This window comes from Nycticebus coucang, chromosome X (assembly GCF_027406575.1).
Source record: "Nycticebus coucang isolate mNycCou1 chromosome X, mNycCou1.pri, whole genome shotgun sequence".
Taxonomy (NCBI): Eukaryota; Metazoa; Chordata; class Mammalia; order Primates; family Lorisidae; genus Nycticebus; species Nycticebus coucang.
Window position 1 is genome coordinate 132,955,315 of NC_069804.1, and position 22,824 is coordinate 132,978,138.

At 37.9% G+C, this 22,824-nt stretch overlaps 1 protein-coding gene across 1 annotated transcript in view; it reads left to right on the plus strand.

Moving 5' to 3' along the window:
- COL4A6 (collagen type IV alpha 6 chain) overlaps positions 1–22,824 on the plus strand; it is a 333,285-nt gene that overhangs the window by 140,672 nt on the left and 169,789 nt on the right. Inside the window, exon 3 of the mRNA XM_053579523.1 lies at positions 21,784–21,864. Coding sequence (XP_053435498.1) covers positions 21,784–21,864 — 81 coding nt within the window. The remainder of the gene's footprint in view (positions 1–21,783; positions 21,865–22,824) is intronic.

Sequence of the window (22,824 nt, forward strand, 5' to 3'; positions counted from 1 at the left end):
TGGTTTTGCTTCCTTAGATTTGAGTATCCAAATAAAGTTCCTACATCATGACTGGATGATAAGTCTCTTCAGTCATTTTGTTTTTTAAGTTTTATTTTGTTTTTAATTAACATATGATAATAACATACTCATGAGGTAGAGTGTGATGTTTCCATACATATATAGTGTATAATGGTCAAAATCAGGGTAATTGGCATAGCCATCACCTCAAACACTTGTCATTTCTTCATGGTACATCACAATACATTATTGTTTTATTTTGTTTTTTTACCCATTATCTTATCTGTATTTAAAAATTCAGAGTACTTATTTCCTCCACGTAAACGAATTCAGGCTTCCTTCACTCATTTAGTTGGCACAATCAAGCAGTTACTGTGTATGTGTTGGGGTTAACATCAGATTCTGCCTCTGTATTAAAGCACATATTTAGATGAGTTTATGAGGCCCTCCCAGCCTCTGCATTTATTTCTCTCAGTATATACTTTTCTGCCATATAGTGAACTAGAAATTTCTGTTCAACCCTTTTCTACAGAGATTATATCTGAGTGTTTTTCCTATGTGTTTTCAGTTTACTGTAGTCACCCTACTATGCAATAGAACACCAGAACTTCTTCTTCCTCTCTAACTGTAACTTTATATCCATGGGCCAAACTCTCCCCAGCCTCCTACCCCACCACTCTCCCCAGCCTCTGGTAACCACTATTTTACTCTCTACTTTTATGAGATCAGCTTTTTTAGATTCCACAAATGACAGCATGTGGATCCTATTTGGCTTATTTCACTTAACATAATTCATGTTTTTGCAAATGACAAATTTTTTTCTTTTTTATGAATGAATAGCATTCCATTGTGTTTATATACCACATTTTCTTTATCCATTTATCCATTGATGAATACTTAGGTTGATTCCATATCTTGAATATTGTGAAGAGTACTGCAGTAAACGTGGGAGTGTAGATACACTTTGGCATATTGATTATATTTCCTTTGGATATGTCCCCAGTATTAGGATTGTTGAATCATATGGTAGTTTTCTTTTTAATTTTTTGAAGAACCTCTATACTGTTGTCCATAATGGCTTTAATCTGTAGCCTTCCCTCAATCTCTCCTTTTTCTCCTTGAAATCTTTTATTGAAGAAACTAGATAATTTATCCTGTAATTTTCTCCCAGTTTTGATTTGTTGGTTGCTATTCTGCATTTACTATAAACTATTTTAACATATTGGTAATCAGATCTAGATACGTGACCAGATTCCATTACAGCTTTCTCTCTCTCTCCTTTCTCTCTCTCCCAAAACTATTTCATCAGAGAGCTTATTATTCTTTTTTTTTTTTTTTTGAGACAGAATCTCACTATGTTGCCCTGGTCTGTGTTGCCCTTCATAGCTCACAGCAACTTGAAACTCCTGGGCTCAAGCAATTCTCTGGTCTCAGACTCCCAAGTAGCTGGGACTACAGGTGCACACCACAAAGCCTGGCTATTTTTAGAGATAGGGTTTCGGTCTTGCTCAGGCTGGTTTTGAAATCCTGAGTTCAAACAATCTGCCCATCTCAGCCTCCCAAAGTGCTAGGATTACAGGCGTGAGCCACCGTGCCCAGCCAGAGCATTTTATTCTTTCATGATTATTAATACATAAAAGTCTGTGATATCTGCTTCTTCCCATTTCTGTAATGTTAGCATCTGTAGATATCCATTATTTCAATCCATTAACTTCATTGGGGGTTGCAAATGTTAATTCTATAATTCCGTCTTAAGCATACAGTACTTTGAATAATTCATTTAGGAAAAACATGCCTTCATTTTTTTGGAAGTGTTTATGGTTACCCTGAGTTATCATTCATTTAGAAAAGTCAAGATAAATGCTTGATTCTACCACCTTTTTAAAACCACTTTTAAAAGTAGTCATTTCCCTTCACTGGGCATGGTGGCTCACGCATGTAATCCTAGTACTCTGGGAGGCCGGGGCGGGTGGATTGCTTGAGCTCAGTTCAGAGACCAGCTTGAGCAAGAGTGAGACTCTGTCTCTACTGAAAATAGAAAAACTTAAGCAAGAGGATCTCTTGAGCCCAAAAGTTTGAGGTTGCCATGAGCTATGATGCCACAGCTGTCTACTGAGAGTGACAAAATGACACTTTGTCTCAAAAATAAAAAAGTTATTTCCCTAGCTTCCTCCAAAGGTGAAAAGTGAGAGTTTTGTGTGTGAAAGGGGAGGAAAGGGAGTATCATTATGGACTTAGAGGGTTTTAAATATTGTATGCATTTTATTCATTGCATTTATCGTTATTGATACTTGAATCATCACTTATTTGGCCAATGGGAGCCTATTCAGATTGGCTTCTGAGTCTCTTTAAGTGACCCTAATAATTTGTTGTGTTTTTTTAAAACAGTGTTACTGGCACATAATTGACTCATAGTAAACTCATATGTGAAGTGTACAATGTCATAAATATTTAGATTAATGTGAAGAAACATGAAAGTATTACTGCAATCAAGATAATGAATATATCCATCACTTCCAAAAGCTTCCTCATGCCCCTTTATAATCCATCCCTCACACCTCTCTACCACCCCCTATCCTTGGATAGTAACAAATCTGCTTTCAGTCACTAGAGATAAATTTTGTTTTTCTAGAATTTCATGTAAATGAAAATATAAAATATGTATGCTTGTTTTTCATCGGTTTCTTTTACTCAGAATAATTATTTTCATATTCATTCATGATGGTCCCTCTATCAGTAATCCCACATGAGATATGTGATTGCAAGTGTTTTCTCTTAGTCTAGGGCTTCTTCTTTACGTTCTCTTAAGAATGTCTTTTAATCCCTCCTTTGTAACCCCTCCCCCCAAAAAAAGAAACAAAAAAAGAATGTCTTTCAAAGGATAAAAGTATTTTTAATTTACATGATGTCCAATTTCTCAGTTATTTTCTTTTATCAACTTTTTGGTGTTATATCTAAGAAATCTTTGCTTAAATCTAACGGTGTAAAGATTTTCTCCTACTTTTTCTACTGGAAATTTTAAATTCTCAGGCTTACATCAACAATCCACTTTGAAATATATTTGTACATGGTATGAAGTACAGATCAAAACTCATTATTTTTATTTTGTATGTGGATGTCCAATTTTTCTAGCACCATTTGTTGAAGACTATTTTATTCCCTACTGAATTTCCACTGTCAGAAGTCAATCAATACGTAGGTCTATTTCTAGACTTTGTATTCTAGTCTACTGATATATCTGTTTATCTTCACACCAATAATATACTGTCTTGATTGCTGTAGCTTCATAATAAAGCTTGAAGTCAGGTTATGTAAGTCTTAAAGCTTCTCTTTCAAAGTTGGACTATGCTAGGTCCTTTGCATTGTTATATACATTTAAAACTGCATGGAATCTGATGACAAATCAGGGAAAAATGATGTCTTAATAGTATCTTTTCATTTATTTAGGTCTTCTTTAATTTTCTTAGCAGTTGAGTTCTGAGGGTATAGGCACTGCACATTTTTGTCAGACTTATCCCTAAGTATTTCATGTATTTGATGCTATCATAATAGTATTTTTCATTTCAATATCAAATGGTTTGTTGCTAGGATATAGAAATACAGTTGATTTTTATTTTTTTTCGGCAGTCTCACTATGTCGCCCTCATTAGAGTGCTGTAGCGTCATAGCTCACAGCAGCCTCAAACTGTTGGGCTTAAGCCTTTCTCTAGCCTCAGCCTCCCAAGTAGCTGGGACTACAGGCGCCTGCCACAACGCCCGGCTATTTATTTGTTGTAGTTATTATTGTTGTTTGGCAGGCCCCAGCCGGGTTCCAACCCTCCAGCTCAGGTGTATGTGGCTGGCGCCCTAGCTGCTGAGCTACAGGCGCTAAGCCTACAGTTGATTTTTGTATATTTATCTTGTATCATCCAACATTAGTAAACTCACTTATTAGTTCTAGTAGCTTTTTTGTAGGGTTCATACTGCTATTTATGTAGATCATGTTGTCTGTGAATAAAAACAGGTATACTTCTTCCTTTTAAATCTGGATACCTTTTTTGCACTGGCTAGAATCTCCAGCATAAGGTCAAGTAGAAGTATATAAATGTGGACATCATTGCCTTGCTCCCAACCTTAGTAGGGAAAGGATTCACGCTTTCACATGGGTATAATGTTACCTGTAGAAGTTTTCTAGATACCCTTTAGGAGGTTGAACAATTTGCCTTTTATTTCTAGTTTGATCTGAGTTTTTATCAAGGATGGATGTTAGATATTTCTCAAATTATTTTTCTGCATTTATTGAGATAATCATATGATTTTTGTCATTTTTAGTCTGCTAATATAGTAAATTTCATTGATTGATTTTGGTGTGTTAAATCAACCTGCCATTCCTGGTCATAATGCACTTCGTCATAATGATGGTATCATCATTTTAATATGCTGTTGGGTTTAATTTCATAAGTTTTTGTTAAGAATTTTTGTATCTATGTCCCTGAAAAATATTGGTCTGTAATGGTAATGTTAGGCTCACAGAATGAGTTAAGAATTAATCTTCAATTTTCTGGAAGAATTTGTGTAGTATTGGTATTATTTATTCCTTAAATGTTTTGTAGGAATCCCTAGTGAGGCCATCTGGCCCAGGAGTTTCCCTTATTGAAAGGTTTTTAACTAAAAATTCAACTACTTTAATAGGGAAGGGATATTGGGATTACCTACTTTTTCTTCAGTGGGATTTGGTAGTTTATATCTTGCGAAGGAATTATCAAAGATATAGCTAAAGCCTTCCTTACCATAGAATGAGTTCCTAGTAGTAAAATCAGTTTTAAATTGTTCAAGTGCTCCCCATTTTATCAAACAGAATATATAAAATGTCCTCAAGAACAAGATTTAACGAAATTAATAATTTTTATTGCTTCAAAAAAATAAAATCAATTTGGCATGTCATTTTGCCTATATACAAAAGAGAGAAGTAAATGAGTTTTAAAGTCAATGAAACACGGAATTAGAGGCAGAAATACTAGACCACTCCTTTGCCTATGGGCTTTGGCTTAACACAGAACATTTGAACTGGAGTTTGAACTTTCCTTATGACGTATAATGCTTTTTTTTTTTTTATTAGCATGATGCTTTTTAAGTCCATTCCCACCAACCAAGTAGACTCCTCAACTAGTTTCTATTTTCTGCATGTGAGAAGGGATTAGGGGTGTTTCTCCTAATTTTAGAAATGCAGGCATACGTGACAAGTTGGTTTGTCTTGTTCATGCTGCAAGGCAAAATGAAAATTAACTTCTGAAAGGATTTACAGTTTAAAATTGCTGCAGCCATAAAATTAGGTAAAAGTGATATATTGTTCTTGGCAAATGAAGACAGAGGTCCTGTTCTGCTATTTACTGGATTTTGTACTTTGTGGGATGATTTTTCCTCTTTCATACTTACCACTGTTGTATGGGATGGATTTACTATAAGCCATTCTATTTTCCTGGTTTGGAGTCTCCTCCCCATGTTGTCTTTCCCAGTCTCTGGGCAAAGTAAAACATCTTTAGCCTTGTGGATACCTGTAGGCCAGGGGTCCTCAAAATCACATGAGGCGGTGTGATTGCATTTGTTCCCGTTTTGCTTTTTTACTTCAAAATAAGGTATGTGCAGTGTGCATAGGAATTTGTTCATAGTTTTTTTTTTTTTTTAAACTATAGTCCAGCCCTCCAACGGTCTGAGGGACAGTGAACTGGCCCCCTGTTGAAAAAGTTTGAGGACGCCTGCTGTAGGCCTTAGGGACTATCTACTTCATATGCTAAACATCTGGCTAAATATTATCTTTATGGAAATGACTTGCATTTGTCTCCCATTCTGTCTCTTAATAGTTGCTGCTGTTGGTGAATTACACATGCACTCACCATCTGTATCAACTGGGCATTTGTTAGACTTCCTCCCCCAGTGTAAAAGACAGAAATGGCGGTGTCCTTAACCATTTGGACTTAATGACAGAGAAGGCAGTCTTTCAGGATATTTCCAACAGGCTGCAGCTTCTCTGGAATCCCAACCCTTCCTATTCCTGTAGGTTTTTTTTTTTTTTTTTTTCCAACTCTTAGAGAACTAGTAAAGCCTTCCATCCTAACTTAGGCTTCCAACAAGAAGCCCTAAAAAATTTTGTTTGGAACTGGAATAATTTTCCTAAAGCCATTATATTATAAAACGAGCAGTGTGGCCCTGGCCAAGCCACTGAAGCTCTTGACACTCACTGCATACCTCTAGTAGCAAGAGTTTGGTCACCCAATGTAGAAGGAAGCCATTAGAATGGATAACAAGTACCATAATGAAACATTAACAGTGCTATTGTTGGGAAAGGGAAAAGGTGACATTTAAGAAAAGATGTGTGAATTGTATGGTATATGAATTATATCTTAGCAGAGCTATTATAAAAAAAGAAAAGAAATGATGTGACTAAGATTTCCAGAGAAACTGATGGAATGTGAAAGGTATTGTAGGAAAATGGACTAGCCAATAAATAGGTCTCTATGACTGGGGAATTGGAAGTGATAGGCAAGCGTGAAATTACAGGTTGAGCCTCATTTTGAGGCTCATGCTTAAACGTCATGCTTAGATTTTGAATTTTGCTGTAGTGAGGACTTATCAAAGATTTCTGAGGGCAGATAGGCCATAATCACATCTAAGTTTTAGAAAGGTTTCTTATTACCTTCTCCAATGATGCTTCTTGCCGTCTTCTTTTGATTGTAATTATCTCATTTGTCAGGCGTTTAGTTTCTTAAGTACTAGGAAAAAGTTTCCTAAATATTTGCCATTTTTTCCTAGTGCCCAACACAGTACCTTTATACACAGCAATTATGCGTTAAAGATTGTCCTCAAATCAGTGAGGTGGACTTGGTGTGAGAATGCTTTGCTTCTTGTCTTATCCCTTTATGGTTATGTCCCCTTTATTTAAATATGACTTTAGTCCATTCACTTTCCATCAACCCATGTGAACATGGGTACCATGTGATGGTACCATCAAAGCCACCATCTTCTCTTGCACCAACCACTTCAACAGTTTCCTATTTAGTTTCCCCACTTCACTCCCTCCTGTCCATTATCCATACTACCACTAGAAAAAACTTTTTAGACCTTGATCTGATCGTGTCATTCCCTGCTTAAAAATATTCAGTGACTTCTGTTGCTCTGGAGATAAAAATTAACCTCACTAACAGGGCTTATAAGACTCTACCTGAGCAGTACTTGGATGCTTATATAGCATCATCTCGCGTCCCTCTCTGCTTTACTTTCTTATTTAAGTCACTCTGGCTTTCTTTTCCTTTCTCTTATGTGCATGCTCTCTCTCACCACAGCGCATGCGTATGTATTGTTCTGTCTGCCTGAAAGATTCTCTGCCATACCTCCATCCCTTGACCTAGTTGATGCTGCTTCATTCTTCAGACCTCCATTTAAACCATACTTTCTTAGATTAACCTTCTCTGACCCCACCAACGAAGACAGGTGCCCTGTCATATGTTCCCATTGGTCTCCTTTGTATCACGTAGGACAATTATAACTAAAATATTATTATTTATTTTTCTCATGTCCTGTCTTCCATACAAGAATATAAACTCCATGAGGAGAGGTGACCAAGCCTATTTGATTTAACCATATACCCCTAGGGTTTAGTGCTGTGTCTCGCACAGAGTAGGCATTTAATAAATATTTATTGAATGAAGGAATACTGCTTGTGTCTTAGTGACTTAAAATTGTAAACTTTCCCAGCATCCTGTTTTTCTCTATTACACTTACCACAATTATTATTCTTTAAATGTCTGTGTATTTATCTGTATCCTATATGAGAATGTAAGCTTCATGATGTTTTAATTGAGTTATAGTTTACATACAATACAATTTATAGATTATAAATGTGTTGCTTGATGAGTTTTGACAAGTATGTGCTCATAAGCATTATGCTGAACAAGATAGAGAACACATCCATCATCCCAGAAAGTACACCTCCAGTCAGCCCTCCCCCAAGCTCTTTTATTTATTTTATTTTATTTTATTTTTTTTGAGACAGAGCCTCAAGCCATGCCCCTGGATAGAGTGCCGTAACATCACCGCTTACAGCAACCCCCAACTCCTGGGCTTAAGTGATTCTCTTGCCTCAGCCTCCCAAGTAGTTGGGACCACATGTGCCCACCATGACGCCTGGCTGTTTTTTGGTTGCAGCCATCATTGTTGTTTGGCGGGCCCGGGCTGGATTCGAACCCGCCAGCTCAGGCATATGTGGCTGGCGCCTTAGCCGCTTGAGCCACAGATGCTGAGCTGCCTCCCACCACCCACCCCAGCTCTTTAGTGGTAACCACTATTCTCATTTCTAGCAGCATACATTCACTTTTCCTATTCTAGAGCTTCATATAAAGAGAATCATACTGAATATGTGCTTATGTGTCTGGCTTCTTTTCTCTTGACATGATGTCTGTGAGATTCATCTATGCAGTTACATATATCAAGAGAGTTTTTTGTTGCTGAATAGTATACCATTATGCAAATACAGATGGGATTACATCCTGATAAAACCTTAAGTTGAAAATATTAAGTAAAAAATGTATTCAATACCACTAACCTACCAAACATCATAGCTTAGCCTCGCCTACCTTAAATATGCTCGGAAAACTTACATTATCCGACAGTTGAGCAAAATCATCTAACTCAAAGCCTATTTTTATAATAAAGTATTGAAGATCTCATGTAATTTATTGACTACTGTTTTGAAAGTGAAATACAGAATGAGTTTGTTTTATGGGTATTCAAAGTACAGACTCTAGTGAATGCTTATTATTGTTTTATGGGTATTCAAAGTACAGACTCTAGTGAATGCTTATTATTTTTACACCATCATAAAGTTAAAAATTGTAAGTCAACCCATTGTAAGTTGGGGACTGTCTGTATATCATAATTTGTTTATACTTTCACCTGTTGATGGACATTTTGCCTCTTTTCAGTTTGGGGTTATTATGAATAAACCTACTATGAACGCTTCATGTACATGTCATATTCAATTTTTATTATATTTTCAGAATCTAGCATAGCGCCTGGTACACAGCAGACAGTATTTGCTGAATAAATGAATGAACTTAACCCTTACAATTCTAGTTATAACTCTACTTTTCCTTCCTACTTTGGAAAGCATATTAGAATAAAAAATGAGTAAGAATGACTCACAGAAAGAAATGTGAGTTCTCTCTTAATTTTTTAAAAAGTTCCAGAAATTGTACTTTAACTATTATTACTAGTAATTACTGTTGATACACCTTACAATTGAACTTATTATACAAGTGTGTTGTGATGCTGCTTGTAGGGTTTCTAGATAAAGTAGAGGACCCTCAGTTAAATTTGAAATGCAGGTAAACAACAAATAGATAAACATTCCCAAAATTTGAATGGACCATACTTACACTAATTTGGGATGTACTTCTATTAAAAAGTTGTTTGTTGTTGCTCTGAAATTCTAACTTAACTTGACAACCTGTGCTGTTATTTCTCAAAGCTAGCCACCCTAAACACATATGAACTATGGGATCTATGATCCTCAGGCACCTTTTAATCTTAAAACACAAGTATCCCTCACCTGATCCCAGTGACTAGCCTTAAGAAATGACATTCTTTCATAGCTATTCAGTAAGTACTTACAAAGGAAAAGGAGGTATCTGTCTTAAGAACATGATGGGTAACATTAAGTTTGTCTATTTGTGTGTTAAGTGGTGACTTCCCTTTAAGATCTAACTGGGCAATACTGCATCCCTTCCTCTAAGGCCCTGGTTCATTCTGGCTAGATAGGGCTTTTCAAGTGTAAACCTGACATGTCTCCTGTTCCTCTCCCACTCCTGACCCCATCAGTTGTGTTTGTTTATGGTGAGAACACAGTTGAACAGATGTTGGAGGGAAATTCCTTCCTGAACTACTCAGCAATGTCTGATGTCAGCTTCTTCCTTAAAATAATGTATGGGTGACAAGTCCCACCTGGTAGGGATTCAGCTCCCACAGATCACTTCCATCTCCTCCCAGAGGCTTTCATTCATAAACTCATAAGGAGCTGTTCTTAAAAGGCAAATGCACATTAAAAGTGGGACAGGAGCCAGCTTAGTTTTGTGTTTGTTTATATTTCAATGCACTGGTTTTGTTTTAGAATTACTCAGAGTAAAGCCAGACCTCTGTACCCTCAGCACAAAGTTCAGAAACTTAGGATGATGCTAAAGGGTACCTGGCTTAGTGGAAGAGGTCTAAGATTTTGAGTCAAACCTTGGTTTGAATTTGTGCCACTCCCAAGCTGAGTGACGTTGGTCAGGAAAACTGTTCAACTGTTCTAAGCTTCAGTTTCCCTATTTGTGCAATGATGGTGGTAATAGTGTCTACCTCACAGTGTAGTTGGAACAGTTTAGTGTGATAACAAAAGTGAACTATTTAGGCACAAAAATAGAGACATAGACATTTGGAACTGAATGGAAAACCATGAGATGAAACTAACATCTTACAGCACCCTGATCTTTGATAAATCAAACAACATACACTGGGGGAAAGAATCCCTATTCAATAAATAGTGCTGGGAAAACTGGATAACCACATGTAAAAGACTGAAACTAGACCCTCACCTTTCACTACTTACAAAAATTAATTCAAGATGGGTAAAAGATTTAAGTCTAAGGCATGAAACAATAAAAATCCTTGAAGAAAGTGTGGGGAAAACACTGGAAGATATTGGCCTACAGAAAGATTTTTTGAAGAAAACTTCCATGGCAATTGCAACAACAATAAAAATAAATAAATGGGACTTTTCTGTATAGCTAAGGAGACAACAACTAAAGCAAATAGACAACCTTCAGAATGGGAAAATATATTTGCATATTATGAATCGGACAAAGGCTTGATAACTAAGATCTGCAGAAAACTCAAATTAATCAACAAAAAAAGAGCCAACAATCCTATGTATCACTGGGCAATAGACATGAATAGAACTTTCTCTCAAAGAAGACAAACAAATAGCTAACATATGGAAAAAATGCTCATCATCCCTAATCATTAGAGAAATGCAAATCAAAACCACCTTGAGATATCACCTAACCCCAGGGAGATTAGCCCAAATCAGAAAGTCCCAAAGCTGCAAGTGCTGGTATGGATGTGGAGAGAAGGTAACACTTTTACACTGCTGGTGGGATTGCAGACTAATACAACCTTTTTGGAAGGAATCATGGAGAACCCTCAAAGAACTCAAATTAGACCTCCCATTTAATCCTGCAATCCCATTACTGGGCATCTACCCAGAAGAAAAAAAAAATCATTTAATCATAAGGACATTTGAACTAGACTGTTTATCTCTGCTCAATTTATAGTCACCAAAATGTGGAAACAATGTAAATGCCCACCAACCCAGGAATGGATTAACAAGCTGTGGTATATGTATACCATGGAATACTATTCAGCCATTAAAAAAGATGGAGACTTTACATCTTTCATATTAACCTGGATTGAGTTAGAACACACTCTTCTTAGTAAAGCATCACAAGAATGGAGAGGCAAGAATCCAATGTACTCAATTCTAATATGAAGGTAGCAGGTTATCTAATACAAGGTGTGGGGTAGGGGAATGAGGGAGTGGGGAGAGGGGAGGTGGGAGGGGGTTGGGGGCATCACATTGTATGGCACGTCTTGGAAGTGGGACATAATTATAAGAGGGACTTTACCTAACAAATGCAATCAGTGTAACCTAATTCTTGTACCCTCAATGAATCCCAAATAATAATAATAAAAAATAAATAAACAGACTCTGAGACAAAAAAAATAAAGTGAACTATTTAGCCAGGCACGTAGCAGATGCTCATAGTAACCATTATTATGAATGTGACCCCAAGAATACCTCTGAGCCAGCCAAAGAGGCCTGTCTGATTTTTGGACCCTGAGGCTACCAGTAGGGAATGAAGATTATAAAAGGACACCTTAGCATCTTGCATTATTTTTCCCTTTTTGATGTTTATGCACTCAAAAAAGGAAGCTTTGGCTTTGCTTTGTCACTTAACTAGCAAATGAAACTCTCTTAAACGCAGGAGTATTTTTTTTATTCTGGAAAATGGGCATATAAAAGATTGTTCCTTTGCTTCAAAAGTGGTTATGAGAATCATATATGAGGGTTGTTTAGAAAGTGTGCAAGCATAACAAATAATATTGTAAAGTAGTATTGATAAAAAGTACCCCAAATGGTACCTCTCTGAACATTCAAGTTCTTTTTTGACTTCTCAATTTCAGTCTAATTTTTAGAACTAGTGGCGACAGGTCTGACTAAAATAATCATAATAAAACAAGAGACAGAGAGTGAGGATATCTAGTTTCTTATCCCAACTCTTGTCACTAAACTGTTTTTTTTTGTTGTTGTTGTTTTTCAGACAGAGTCTCACTTTGTCACCCTAGGTAGAATGCTGTGGCGTCATAGCTCACAGCCACCTTAAACTTTGGAGCATGAGACATCCTCTTGTCTCAGCCTCCCAAGTAGCTGGGACTACAGGTGCCTGCCACTGCACATGATATTTTTAGAAACGAGGTCTCACTCTTGCTCAGGCTGGTCTCGAACTCCCAATCTCAGGCAAACGGTCTGCCTCGGCCTCCCAGAGTGCTGAGATTACAGGCATGAGCTACCGCGCCCAGCCTGATACTAAACTTTCTACGTTGAAGAAGTCACTGAGCTTCTATTTCCTTTTCTTTAAAATAGGAATTAGTCATTGATTGAGGACATACTGTAATTATAAATAATACCAGCATACTATATGCTCAGTATACCAAGCGCCTTCCTAAGGACGTCATCTCATTTAACCGCACTAAACCCTGTAAAGTAACATATTATCCCTATTGTATAGTTCAGGAAATTGAAGCTTAGAGGATTTAAATTGATTTGTTTTATGGTGAACAAACCAAGGTCTTCATCTCAAAGGAAGTTAATGTATAGGAGGGTAGGCGAAGATATAAATAAGTCATTGTAATTTTATGGATGTGTGTGTATCTCTAAACATACATCTAAAATACCTAGTTCAGATTTATGGTGAAAAATCAAATGAGATTTTGTGTGAAATGTGTTTGGAAGAAAACTGAAGTTATTAAAACAGGATAGTTTTGTTATGTTGTATGAAACTAGTATTGAGGACCAATTTCAACAACAATTTACTGAGCTAACTCAAGAAGTATTTGTTATATCCCAAGGACTGAATTATTTTGTACTACATAAAGTGTTAACAGGCCCTAGCTTCTTTATACCACCTCTTCTTTTTTTCTGAGAAACAGCTAAAACCCATACATTTCTTCAACCCCACAAGGGCCAGTCATCCATTGATTGTACTACTTTTTTACTACCCTCTACCCACTGCTTATTCTCCCTGCCTTCCTTAAGAATCCTAGATTTCATGGTCCATCATCATCATCACTTCTTTACTTATACTCTCGACTTCCCTTGCCTCTCTTTCTCTTTATCATTCTTACCTAGCAGACCCCAAACTTGATTAAATCCAACTCTTCCCCTCATCTGCATCTGTATCCACATGGCTGCATAAGGCCAAAGAATGCCTCACAATATTGATATTATAATTAGTATTCCTTGAAGTTCATTACCAGTAACCTCACGTGGGCCTTTACAACTGCCTTTCAGTCTTATCCATTTCCCTAGTTTGGGCATGAGAGCTGCCTGTCCTTGATTGGATCGTGACAAGAGTGAGAAATCAAACTTTGTTGTGTTACACTTTTGAGATTTTAGATTTGTTACCATAACGTAGTCAAGTTTATACTGACCAAGGGATCTCCCTTGAACTCCCAACTTCAAAGCCAAGTATCTACTCCCCAATTTAGATGTCTAATAGATATCTCAAAATCAGAATTCCTGATGGCTCCCAAGGCAGCTCCTCCAACGGTCTTTTCCATTTGAATAAATGGCAATTGTATCCTTCTAGTTGTTTGGTACAGAAACTCTGGAGTCATCCTTGGCTCCTCTTTTTCAGTTATATCCCAAATCCAATCCATCAGCAAATCCCAGGAGCCTTACCTTCAAAACATATCTAGAGTCCTACTTCTGCCAGTCTGTCTCACTGTGCCTCTGGTCCGAGCCTCTTCTGTTGAACTTCCACCACAGCCTCCAGATGGTCTTTCTGCTTCCACCCTTGTCCTGCTGCAGTTCACATGGCAACTCGAGTGATCCATTCAGAAAAGTAAATCAATTGGTGCCACTAGTGTGTTCAAAGTCTTTTAATGACTTTCCAAAGGCAAGGTTCTTACAGTGGGCTATAAAATCTTATATAATCTGGCTTTATCATCTATCTACCCCATTCCCCTTATTCACTACAGCACTCTGGCCTCTTTACTGTTTAGCCAAAACATCAAACATATTCTGTCCTTTACTGCCTTTGCACTTGCTGTTCCCTTTGCCTGGAATACTCTCCAGGTAGCCACATAGCTTGCTCTTTCATCTTCTCCATCTCAAATGTTAGTGTGCACAGAATCACCAGAAGGGCTTGTTAAAACACAGATTGTTGGGCCTACCCCTAAAGGTTTTGCATTTCTATGCAATAAATTTGCATAGATATGCAAGAATTGGCATTTCTAATAAGTTTCCAGGGCTGAGGATGCTGATCCAAGGACTGTGCTTTGAGAAACACCATGGTTTTGCTCAGAAATCACCTGGTAACTAAGGCCTTCCCTGACTTCCTTACATAAAATAGCAATCTGAGATGGGTGCCACAGTGCATGCTCATGATCTCAGCTATAAAGGAGGCTGAGATGGGAGGATTACTTCAACCCAGGAGCTCAAGGCTGCAGTGTGCTATGATTGGACCTGTGAATAGCCATTGCACTATAGCCTGGGCAAGACTCCATCTCTACAAAAGAAATAAATAAAGAATAGCCTGACTCCAACAATTCCTGTTCCTCATATCAATTTATTTTCCTCCATAATACATATCACTAACACATATGTAATATTTATGTGTTTACTGTTTGTCTTCCCTCTAAACACCAGGAGAGCAGGAACTTGGTTTCACTTACAGCTGTATGATACACTGTCTATCCCCCATGTCTAAAACAGTGCCTAGCTTAGGTGCATAATCAATATATGTTGAATGGCCAAAATAAAATGTTGCACAACCAGTATTTTGTGACCCAACTTTCTGAAGGAAATTCCTCACAGACATCACTCATTTTTGTAAGCTATTCAATCATTCCAGCTAAGCTCTCTTACATCCTATATCTCTCTTTCTGGGTTACCTTTTGCGTCATTGTCAGCCCTGCTACCACCCATGCCAGTAGGCACTGGTGATACCTAGAAAAGCATATTGGCTCGTGGTAGGGACATTATGATGTAGTTCTTTATTTCCCAGGAAACCCAAGGGAGAGGGAGAATCCCAGGTTATGTTGATCTTTAACATGTGTAACTCAATTGTTCTTAGAGCAGTTATTTCACAGCCCTCCATTGAGTGCCTGCTTGTGACATGGCTGCAGAGAAGAAAAAGACACAGCCCTGATTCCAGTCCGATACTAGAACCAAATAGATGGAGTAAAATATAGCAAAGAGGAGAGAGTAAGAACTTCTGCCTGAAATAGTTGGGAGAGAGGCAGAATTTCACCAAGAACGTGATGTTTGAGCAGGGTTTTAAAGAATGAACAGAAGTTGGTTTGTGGTAAATGAGAAAACGGGTCAGGAAGGCATTTTAGACAAAGGAACCAGCATCTGCAAAGGGATGCATGTGTGGGATAGAGATGATATTAAAAATACGTAATGATAGGTCACATACAAATATAAACAAATTCAAATGGACATCCTAACTAAGCAGAGTGAATATCAGCCATAGACAAACTGGTATGTCCATACACATGCACATCACTTGAGAATCAGATCCAGAGAGAACAGAGTGTTGCAGAGACCATGCTACTCTGGCCTAGCTGATGTTAATGTAATAATAATAGATAACATTTAGTGCATCCTATGAGTCAGACACCATGCTTTGCATGCTTTATTTTATTAAATCTTCCAATCAAGCCCTACATAGTAGATACTATTGCCATCCCCATTTTACAGATAAGAAAATTGGGAATAAGACATAAGGACACTTGTACTAGACTGTTTATTGCAGCCCAATTTACAATCGCCAAAATGTGGAAACAGCCTAAATGCCCACCAACCCAAGAATGGATTAACAAGCTGTGGTATATGTATACCATGGAATACTATTCAGCCATTAAAAAAAATGGAGACTTTACATCCTTCGTATTAACCTGGATGGAAGTGGAAGACATTATTCTTAGTAAAGCATCACAAGAATGGAGAAGCATGAATCCTATGTACTCAATCTTGATATGAGGACAATTAATGACAATTAAGGCTATGGGGGGGGAAGCAGAGGGATGGAGGGAGGGGGGTGGGGCCTTAGTGTGTGTCACACTTTATGGGGGCAAGACATGATTGCAAGAGGGACTTTACCTAACAATTGCAATCAGTGTAACCTGGCTTATTGTACCCTCAATGAATCCCCAACAATAAAAAAAAAAAGAAAGAAAATTGGGGATAAGAGAGATAAAATCACTTGGCTGGCAACATCCAACTCAGAAATATCAGACCTGGGGTTTAAACCTGTACAGACTATTGCCAGAACTTATACTCTTAACTAAGGTATACTGCCTCAGGTAATGGTTAGAACATAGTTTTGCCTCTTTAACACTCTGGGGATATACAAAGAGGTAAAATAGTTTGACCTTTCCCATATGGATGTTACTGTCTGGATGAGAAAACAAGATTCTCAGCTGTGCAACCTAAGAAACATCACAAAGATTGTGTCATAGCAACATGTGACACTTGCCCAGTGAATGCTGCAGCTTTTCACTGAAACTGGAGTACTTATGGAAGAAAGAAACTTGGACTTGACCTTGAGAAGTCTGATACAGTAGGAAGAATATGGCATTATGGACAGAAATACTAGAATCCATTTGCTAGTACTGTGACCCAGGGCAAACCAATTTCCTTCAGTGTTCTCATCTATAAAAGGGGCGATTTGGATTAGACCAGAAATTCTTTTTTTTTTATACCATCATGTATATCTCTATTTTTTATACATGGCTGGATACTTTCTGGACAGTTCTTGTGTATGGATAGATATTCTTTTTTTTTTCTTTTATCTTTGGGGATTCATTGAGGGTACAATAAGCCAGGTTACACTGATTGCAATTGTTAGGTAAAGTCCCTCTTGCAATCATGTCTTGCCCCCATAAAGTGTGACACACACCAAGGCCCCACCCCCCCATCCCTCTTTCTGCTTTCCCCCCATAACCTTAATTATCATTAATTGTCCTCATATCAAAATTGAGTACATAGGATTCATGCTTCTCCATTCCTGTGATGCTTTGCTAAGAATAATGTCTTCCACGTCCATCCAGGTTAATACGAAGGATGTAAAGTCTCCATTTTTTTTAATGGCTGAATAGTATTCCATGGTATACATGTACCACAGCTTGTTAATCCATTCCTGGGTTGGTGGGCATTTAGGCTGTTTCCACATTTTGGCGATTGTAAATTGAGCTGCAATAAACAGTCTAGTACAAGTGTCCTTATGATAAAAGGATTTTTTTCCTTCTGGGTAGATGCCCAGTAATGGGATTGCAGGATCAAATGGGAGGTCTAGCTTGAGTGCTTTGAGGTTTCTCCATACTTCCTTCCAGAAAGGTTGTACTAGTTTGCAGTCCCACCAGCAGTGTAAAAGTGTTCCCTTCTCTCCACATCCACGCCAGCATCACAAAAATTGATTCAAGATGGATAAAGGACTTAAATTTAAGGCATGAAACAATAAAAACCCTCAAAGAAAGCATAGGAAAAACACTGGAAGATATTGGCCTGGGGAAACACTTCATGAAGAAGACTGCCATGGCAATTGCAACAACAACAAAAATAAACAAATGGGACTTCATTAAACTGAAAAGCTTCTGTACAGCTAAGGAGACAACAACCAAAGCAAAGAGACAACCTACACAATGGGAAAGGATATTTGCATATTTTCAATCAGATAAAAGCTTGATAACTAGGATCTATGGAGAACTCAAATTAATCCACATGAAAAAAGCCAACAATCCCATATATCAATGGGCAAGAGACATGAATAGAACTTTCTCTAAAGATGACAGACGAATGGCTAACAAACACATGAAAAAATGTTCATCATCTCTATATATTAGAGAAATGAAAATCAAACCAACCCTGAGATATCATCTAACCCCAGTGAGAATGGCCCACATCACAAAATCTCAAAACTGTAGACCAGAAATTCTTAACAGAAGCACTCCCTAGGAGGTATTTGGGAAATTGTGAGGCCATTTTTGATTGTCAAATGATGGGGAGGAGGCACTTAACTATTTTAAATAGCTGTCTATTTTAAACACAGTTGTCTATTTTAAACAACTATTTTAAATTGCACACGAACTTTAGGGCTACGCTGTACTGCAAAGAATTGTCCTGCATCTTGCCCTACATTTAGAAGACCTCTGGATACTGATGAAAGTGAAAACCGTTTATAACTATCTGAGTCTAGAACATAACCACATTTTACATATGGAAATGAATTTTTTCATGGTTTTATTATTACTGATTAGAACTGCCAGGTAAATAAAGCAAAGATTGTACTTTTTTGTCCCCAAACGTGACCATTAATTACTTACCATTTCAGAGAATTACTGTCCTAATAGCAACAGCATTCATGGTTTTTGAGTCACCAACACCGCATCCCATTGTCATTCTGTGTCAGCAGGCTGTCCTGGTCATAATGATTCTGTGTAGTGCCATTAGCCTCTGACGAATACTTCATTACTTTTACTAATATAGCCATGGATGCTTTCACATATTGAAGTACATATTGTTTTCTTATAAATGACTTTCCTTTTTCTTTTTTTTTTCTTGGCAACACAGGGCATTATATGTGCTTTTAAAATGTTTGCTTACATTTTTATTATGGCTTATTCCTGTGAATTTCTTTTTGGGAAAGCAAGAGAGAATAATAAATAATTATAATTAAAAATAATCAGTGCTGGACTGATAAAGTTAAGAACAACTGTATTAGATAATCTCCCAAAGTCTTTCCAGTTCTAATTTTTGGGGAGTATAAGAAGGGTTATGTTTTTAGAGGGAGGGGAGAGCATTCCAAGGTGTGAATGACACCAACAACATGGCCTGGTCAAACAGGAGTGGAGTGGCCCCAGACAAGCCCAGATAGGCAGAGGCTTCCTCAGGACCTGGTCTGGTCATGTTCCCTGGAAGCTGCTCCTTTACCCCTCCCACCTCACTGTAATTGTAGACTCCTGGGGAAACTGCCAGGGCTGGCATTACAGGAAATTGCCTTGTGGCCAATAGGGCTTCTCTGGTTACTTTCCTCGGTGACAGAGGATAGTGATGGCTTCCTGTCTGTGAGCTGGGTGTCATTGCTTCCTTGTTCTGGCGAGTTCCTAAGAAATCTTAGTTTCTTTACATCTCTTTGACCCTTAATATTTTGAAATTAAAAAAAGAGAAACCTTAGCTTCTACTCCTTATGTTTTTGCTCAGCTACTTTTATTGAAAATTTTTTTCCTGTCTCATCTGGCCCCTTGCTGAATGCCAGAGATCTGGCAACTTTTAATCTACAATAGACCAATTTTATGGGACGCCCAAACAGACACTGTTGGGAAATAGGCCATAGCTGCAAATAGATGCAACTTCAACTTTGGAAACACCTGTTGAATTCTCTTTTGAAAGGGTGACTTTTATAATTTAACAACATGTATTATTTTTTTCTTATGCTCATTGGAAACTGCTTGGAAAATATAGAAATGTATGGAGAAGCAAAACCAAATTATCCACAATGCCAAGAAATATAGTACTCAACATTAGACAAGGCAACAGTGTAGGTGAGGATTAAATTCAGTGCTGCTCTCCCTGTTCTCTAGTCTCCTCCTCCCAGACCACTTCTTGATCTATCCCTTATGAAAACTTGCCTGTGCTCCATGCCATAAAATGGAAGGCAAACTGGAAAGTGTACAGTAGCACTTACCATGTCAAAGGCATATAAGAGAGATAAAATATCTCATATAAGGAAGGTGTTTGGAGTCTAAAATAGCAACATTTTGTCTTAGCTCTGCCATCACTACCTTATTACCGAGGTGTTGCAATGATAAAGTGTTGTGGGAATCTAAAGAGATAAGAGACCATTTGAGAAATTCACAATGTTCCCCAGGAATTAGGAAAAGGCACACAGTATACAGAGACAAGAATGATTAAGTGTGAGGCAGGCTCATAAATATGCCTTTCTCTTTGGAAAAAACAGCCAGCATTAAACAAAAAAGTTGAATGATACTAAATCCATCCCAGAGATAAAGTTCTTGTTACAGATAATAGTTAGAATTTATGTTTTACTTTTTCCCCAAGGTGGATAGGGTCAGAATAGCAGTTTTCTTTGTTTTTAGATCCTCATATTTAGTTTCTGGTAGACAGAGGACTTAGAAAACACTACGGTATATAAGGGTTAAGGTCCAGGCTTTGGAGTTAGATCTGGGTCCAAATCCTAGCCCCGTTCATGTGGTCATCAAACATTCTTTGAGTGTCATCCATGGTTATAGGGATTTGGGATACAATATTGGAGAAGACAGATAGGGAGCTTATAGTCTAGTGGGAGAAGACAGAATGTCTAAAGATGAAAACATAACAGAGTGATATGATTGGAAGTACCTGGGGACTACCTTAGTCTGAACGTCAAGGGTGGCCTCTCTGAGAATGAACAATTGAACTAAGACCTAGATGATGAAAAGAGGCCCCCAGTAAAAAATTTCTAGGTGAGGACAGTGCCTGTGGCTCAAAGGAGCAGGGTGTCAGCCCCATATGCCAGAGGTGGTGGGTTTTAACCCAGCCCTGGCCCAAAACTGCAAAAATAAAACAAACAAACAAAAAAAGATAAAAAAAAATTTCTAGGTGGAAAACATTAAAACATTTCAGGAGGAAGTAACTGCTAGGGAGAAACACGCTGGATGTTTTTTGAAAAAGGAATGAAAGCCCACCTGTGTGACTGAAGCAGAGTGAACCAGAGGAGGTGAGATTGGTGAGGACCAACACATGTCGGGTCGTGTGGAAGCCTTGCAGAGATTCCTGTAGTAATCGTAATCATCATCATCGTCATCCTCCTCATCATCGTAAAGCAGAGAAGAAGGAAAAATGAAGTTGGATAGTTTGGGTGAACTGTGCAGTACCGCCTGAGGAATTCAGATCTGACTGGGCATGAGGGCATCACTGTAAGGTTTGAATGGTGTGTTGAAAATGGAGCTTGAGGAAAACAGTTCTGAGAGTAGAGTACATGGTGGCCATTTTCATCTGTCACTACCTTTCTAGCACTCAGACTTCTCTCAAGTTCTCTGCTACAGCTACTGTTTTTCTCAATGAGTACAAATCCGTAAGTCACTGGACACCTGCTTTCTCACAGGAATATATATGTCTAGGGTTTCCTTCCAGCTTCGATACAAGCAGTTCTCTTGTATTTTGTGACTGGAATTTCTACTAGTGAGGAGGTTTCTAAATCACAGTTTCCAAACTAGCTGCCAAACAGGCTATCTGGTGAAGTATCAACCTGACCTAAAAGGATACTAGCTTAAGTTTAGCTTTTATTTCATTTGACTCGTGACACCATCAGATAAGATAATTAAACTACTCTAAATTTATTTGGTTAGGAGGTGTATGGTTAAGAGTCCCAAGGAGCAATATTGCTTCTTGGCTCACATGGTTTACTAACTTTCTCTTTTTGTTAATAGGGAGAGAAGTCTTATGGAAAGCTATGTGGAGGCCAAGACTGCAGTGGGGGCTGTAAGTGCTTTCCTGAGAAAGGATCAAGAGTAAGTTGCTTATTTCGTTATTGAAAGACAGTCACGGGGAAGCTGTTATCTGTTGTCTTTGGAATTGAACTGCTTAGAAATTACTTTTATGACCTCATGGAACAAGCAAAGTGATGAGGACCAGCTGGAAGGAGCTTTGCTAACTAATGATAGGCAGAACTATACTGGTCACAGTCTCTGAGCAACCTAGAAGAGGTTTCCTTCCTTAACATAATGCCCAGGTTTCCTCAGAATTTCATTTGGAGTACTTCCAAAAGCCGATTAGGTTGTGCAGAACCATATTGTGATGATGTTTGTCGATTTGTGTACATTTTCATAACTCATATATACCCACTTGATTCTTCCTTACCACTCTGGAGAGCAGGTGGTCCAATTGTTACCTATAGACTGGGGATGTGAGTTATCCAACCATCACTCTGTTTATTAGTGATAGAATAGAGAGTACAGAGTAGCCATAAAATCCAGAAATAGAGGCAACTATACATAAAGAATGGTTTATAGATATTACATGAAGCATGTTATGTTTTAAAACACTGTAACACATGCAATGTCTTATCCCTCATTAGCAATGCACAGTTTAACTGTTATACAAACTGCAGTGAACACGGTGCATTCTCATAGCATTTCCATCAATCTCTGTATATGCATAGCCCCCAGATGATTTTTATCTCTGATTTTCACTGAATAAACCTGCATCTTTGGTACAACCCAGGAAAAAGCATTCAGAGGGGGCTGATCTGCCAAAAAATAATACATATGAACACACACACACATACATGCCTACAGGTTGAGCATTCCTAATCCCCAAATCTGAAATCTAAAATGTTCCAAAATCCAAAGCTTTCTGAGTGCTGATATAACAGTAAAAGTAAATGCTCGGCTCATTGGAGCATTTTAGGTTTCAGATTTGAGGATTAGGAATGTTAAATCAGTGTGTGTGTGTGTGTGTGTGTGTGTGTG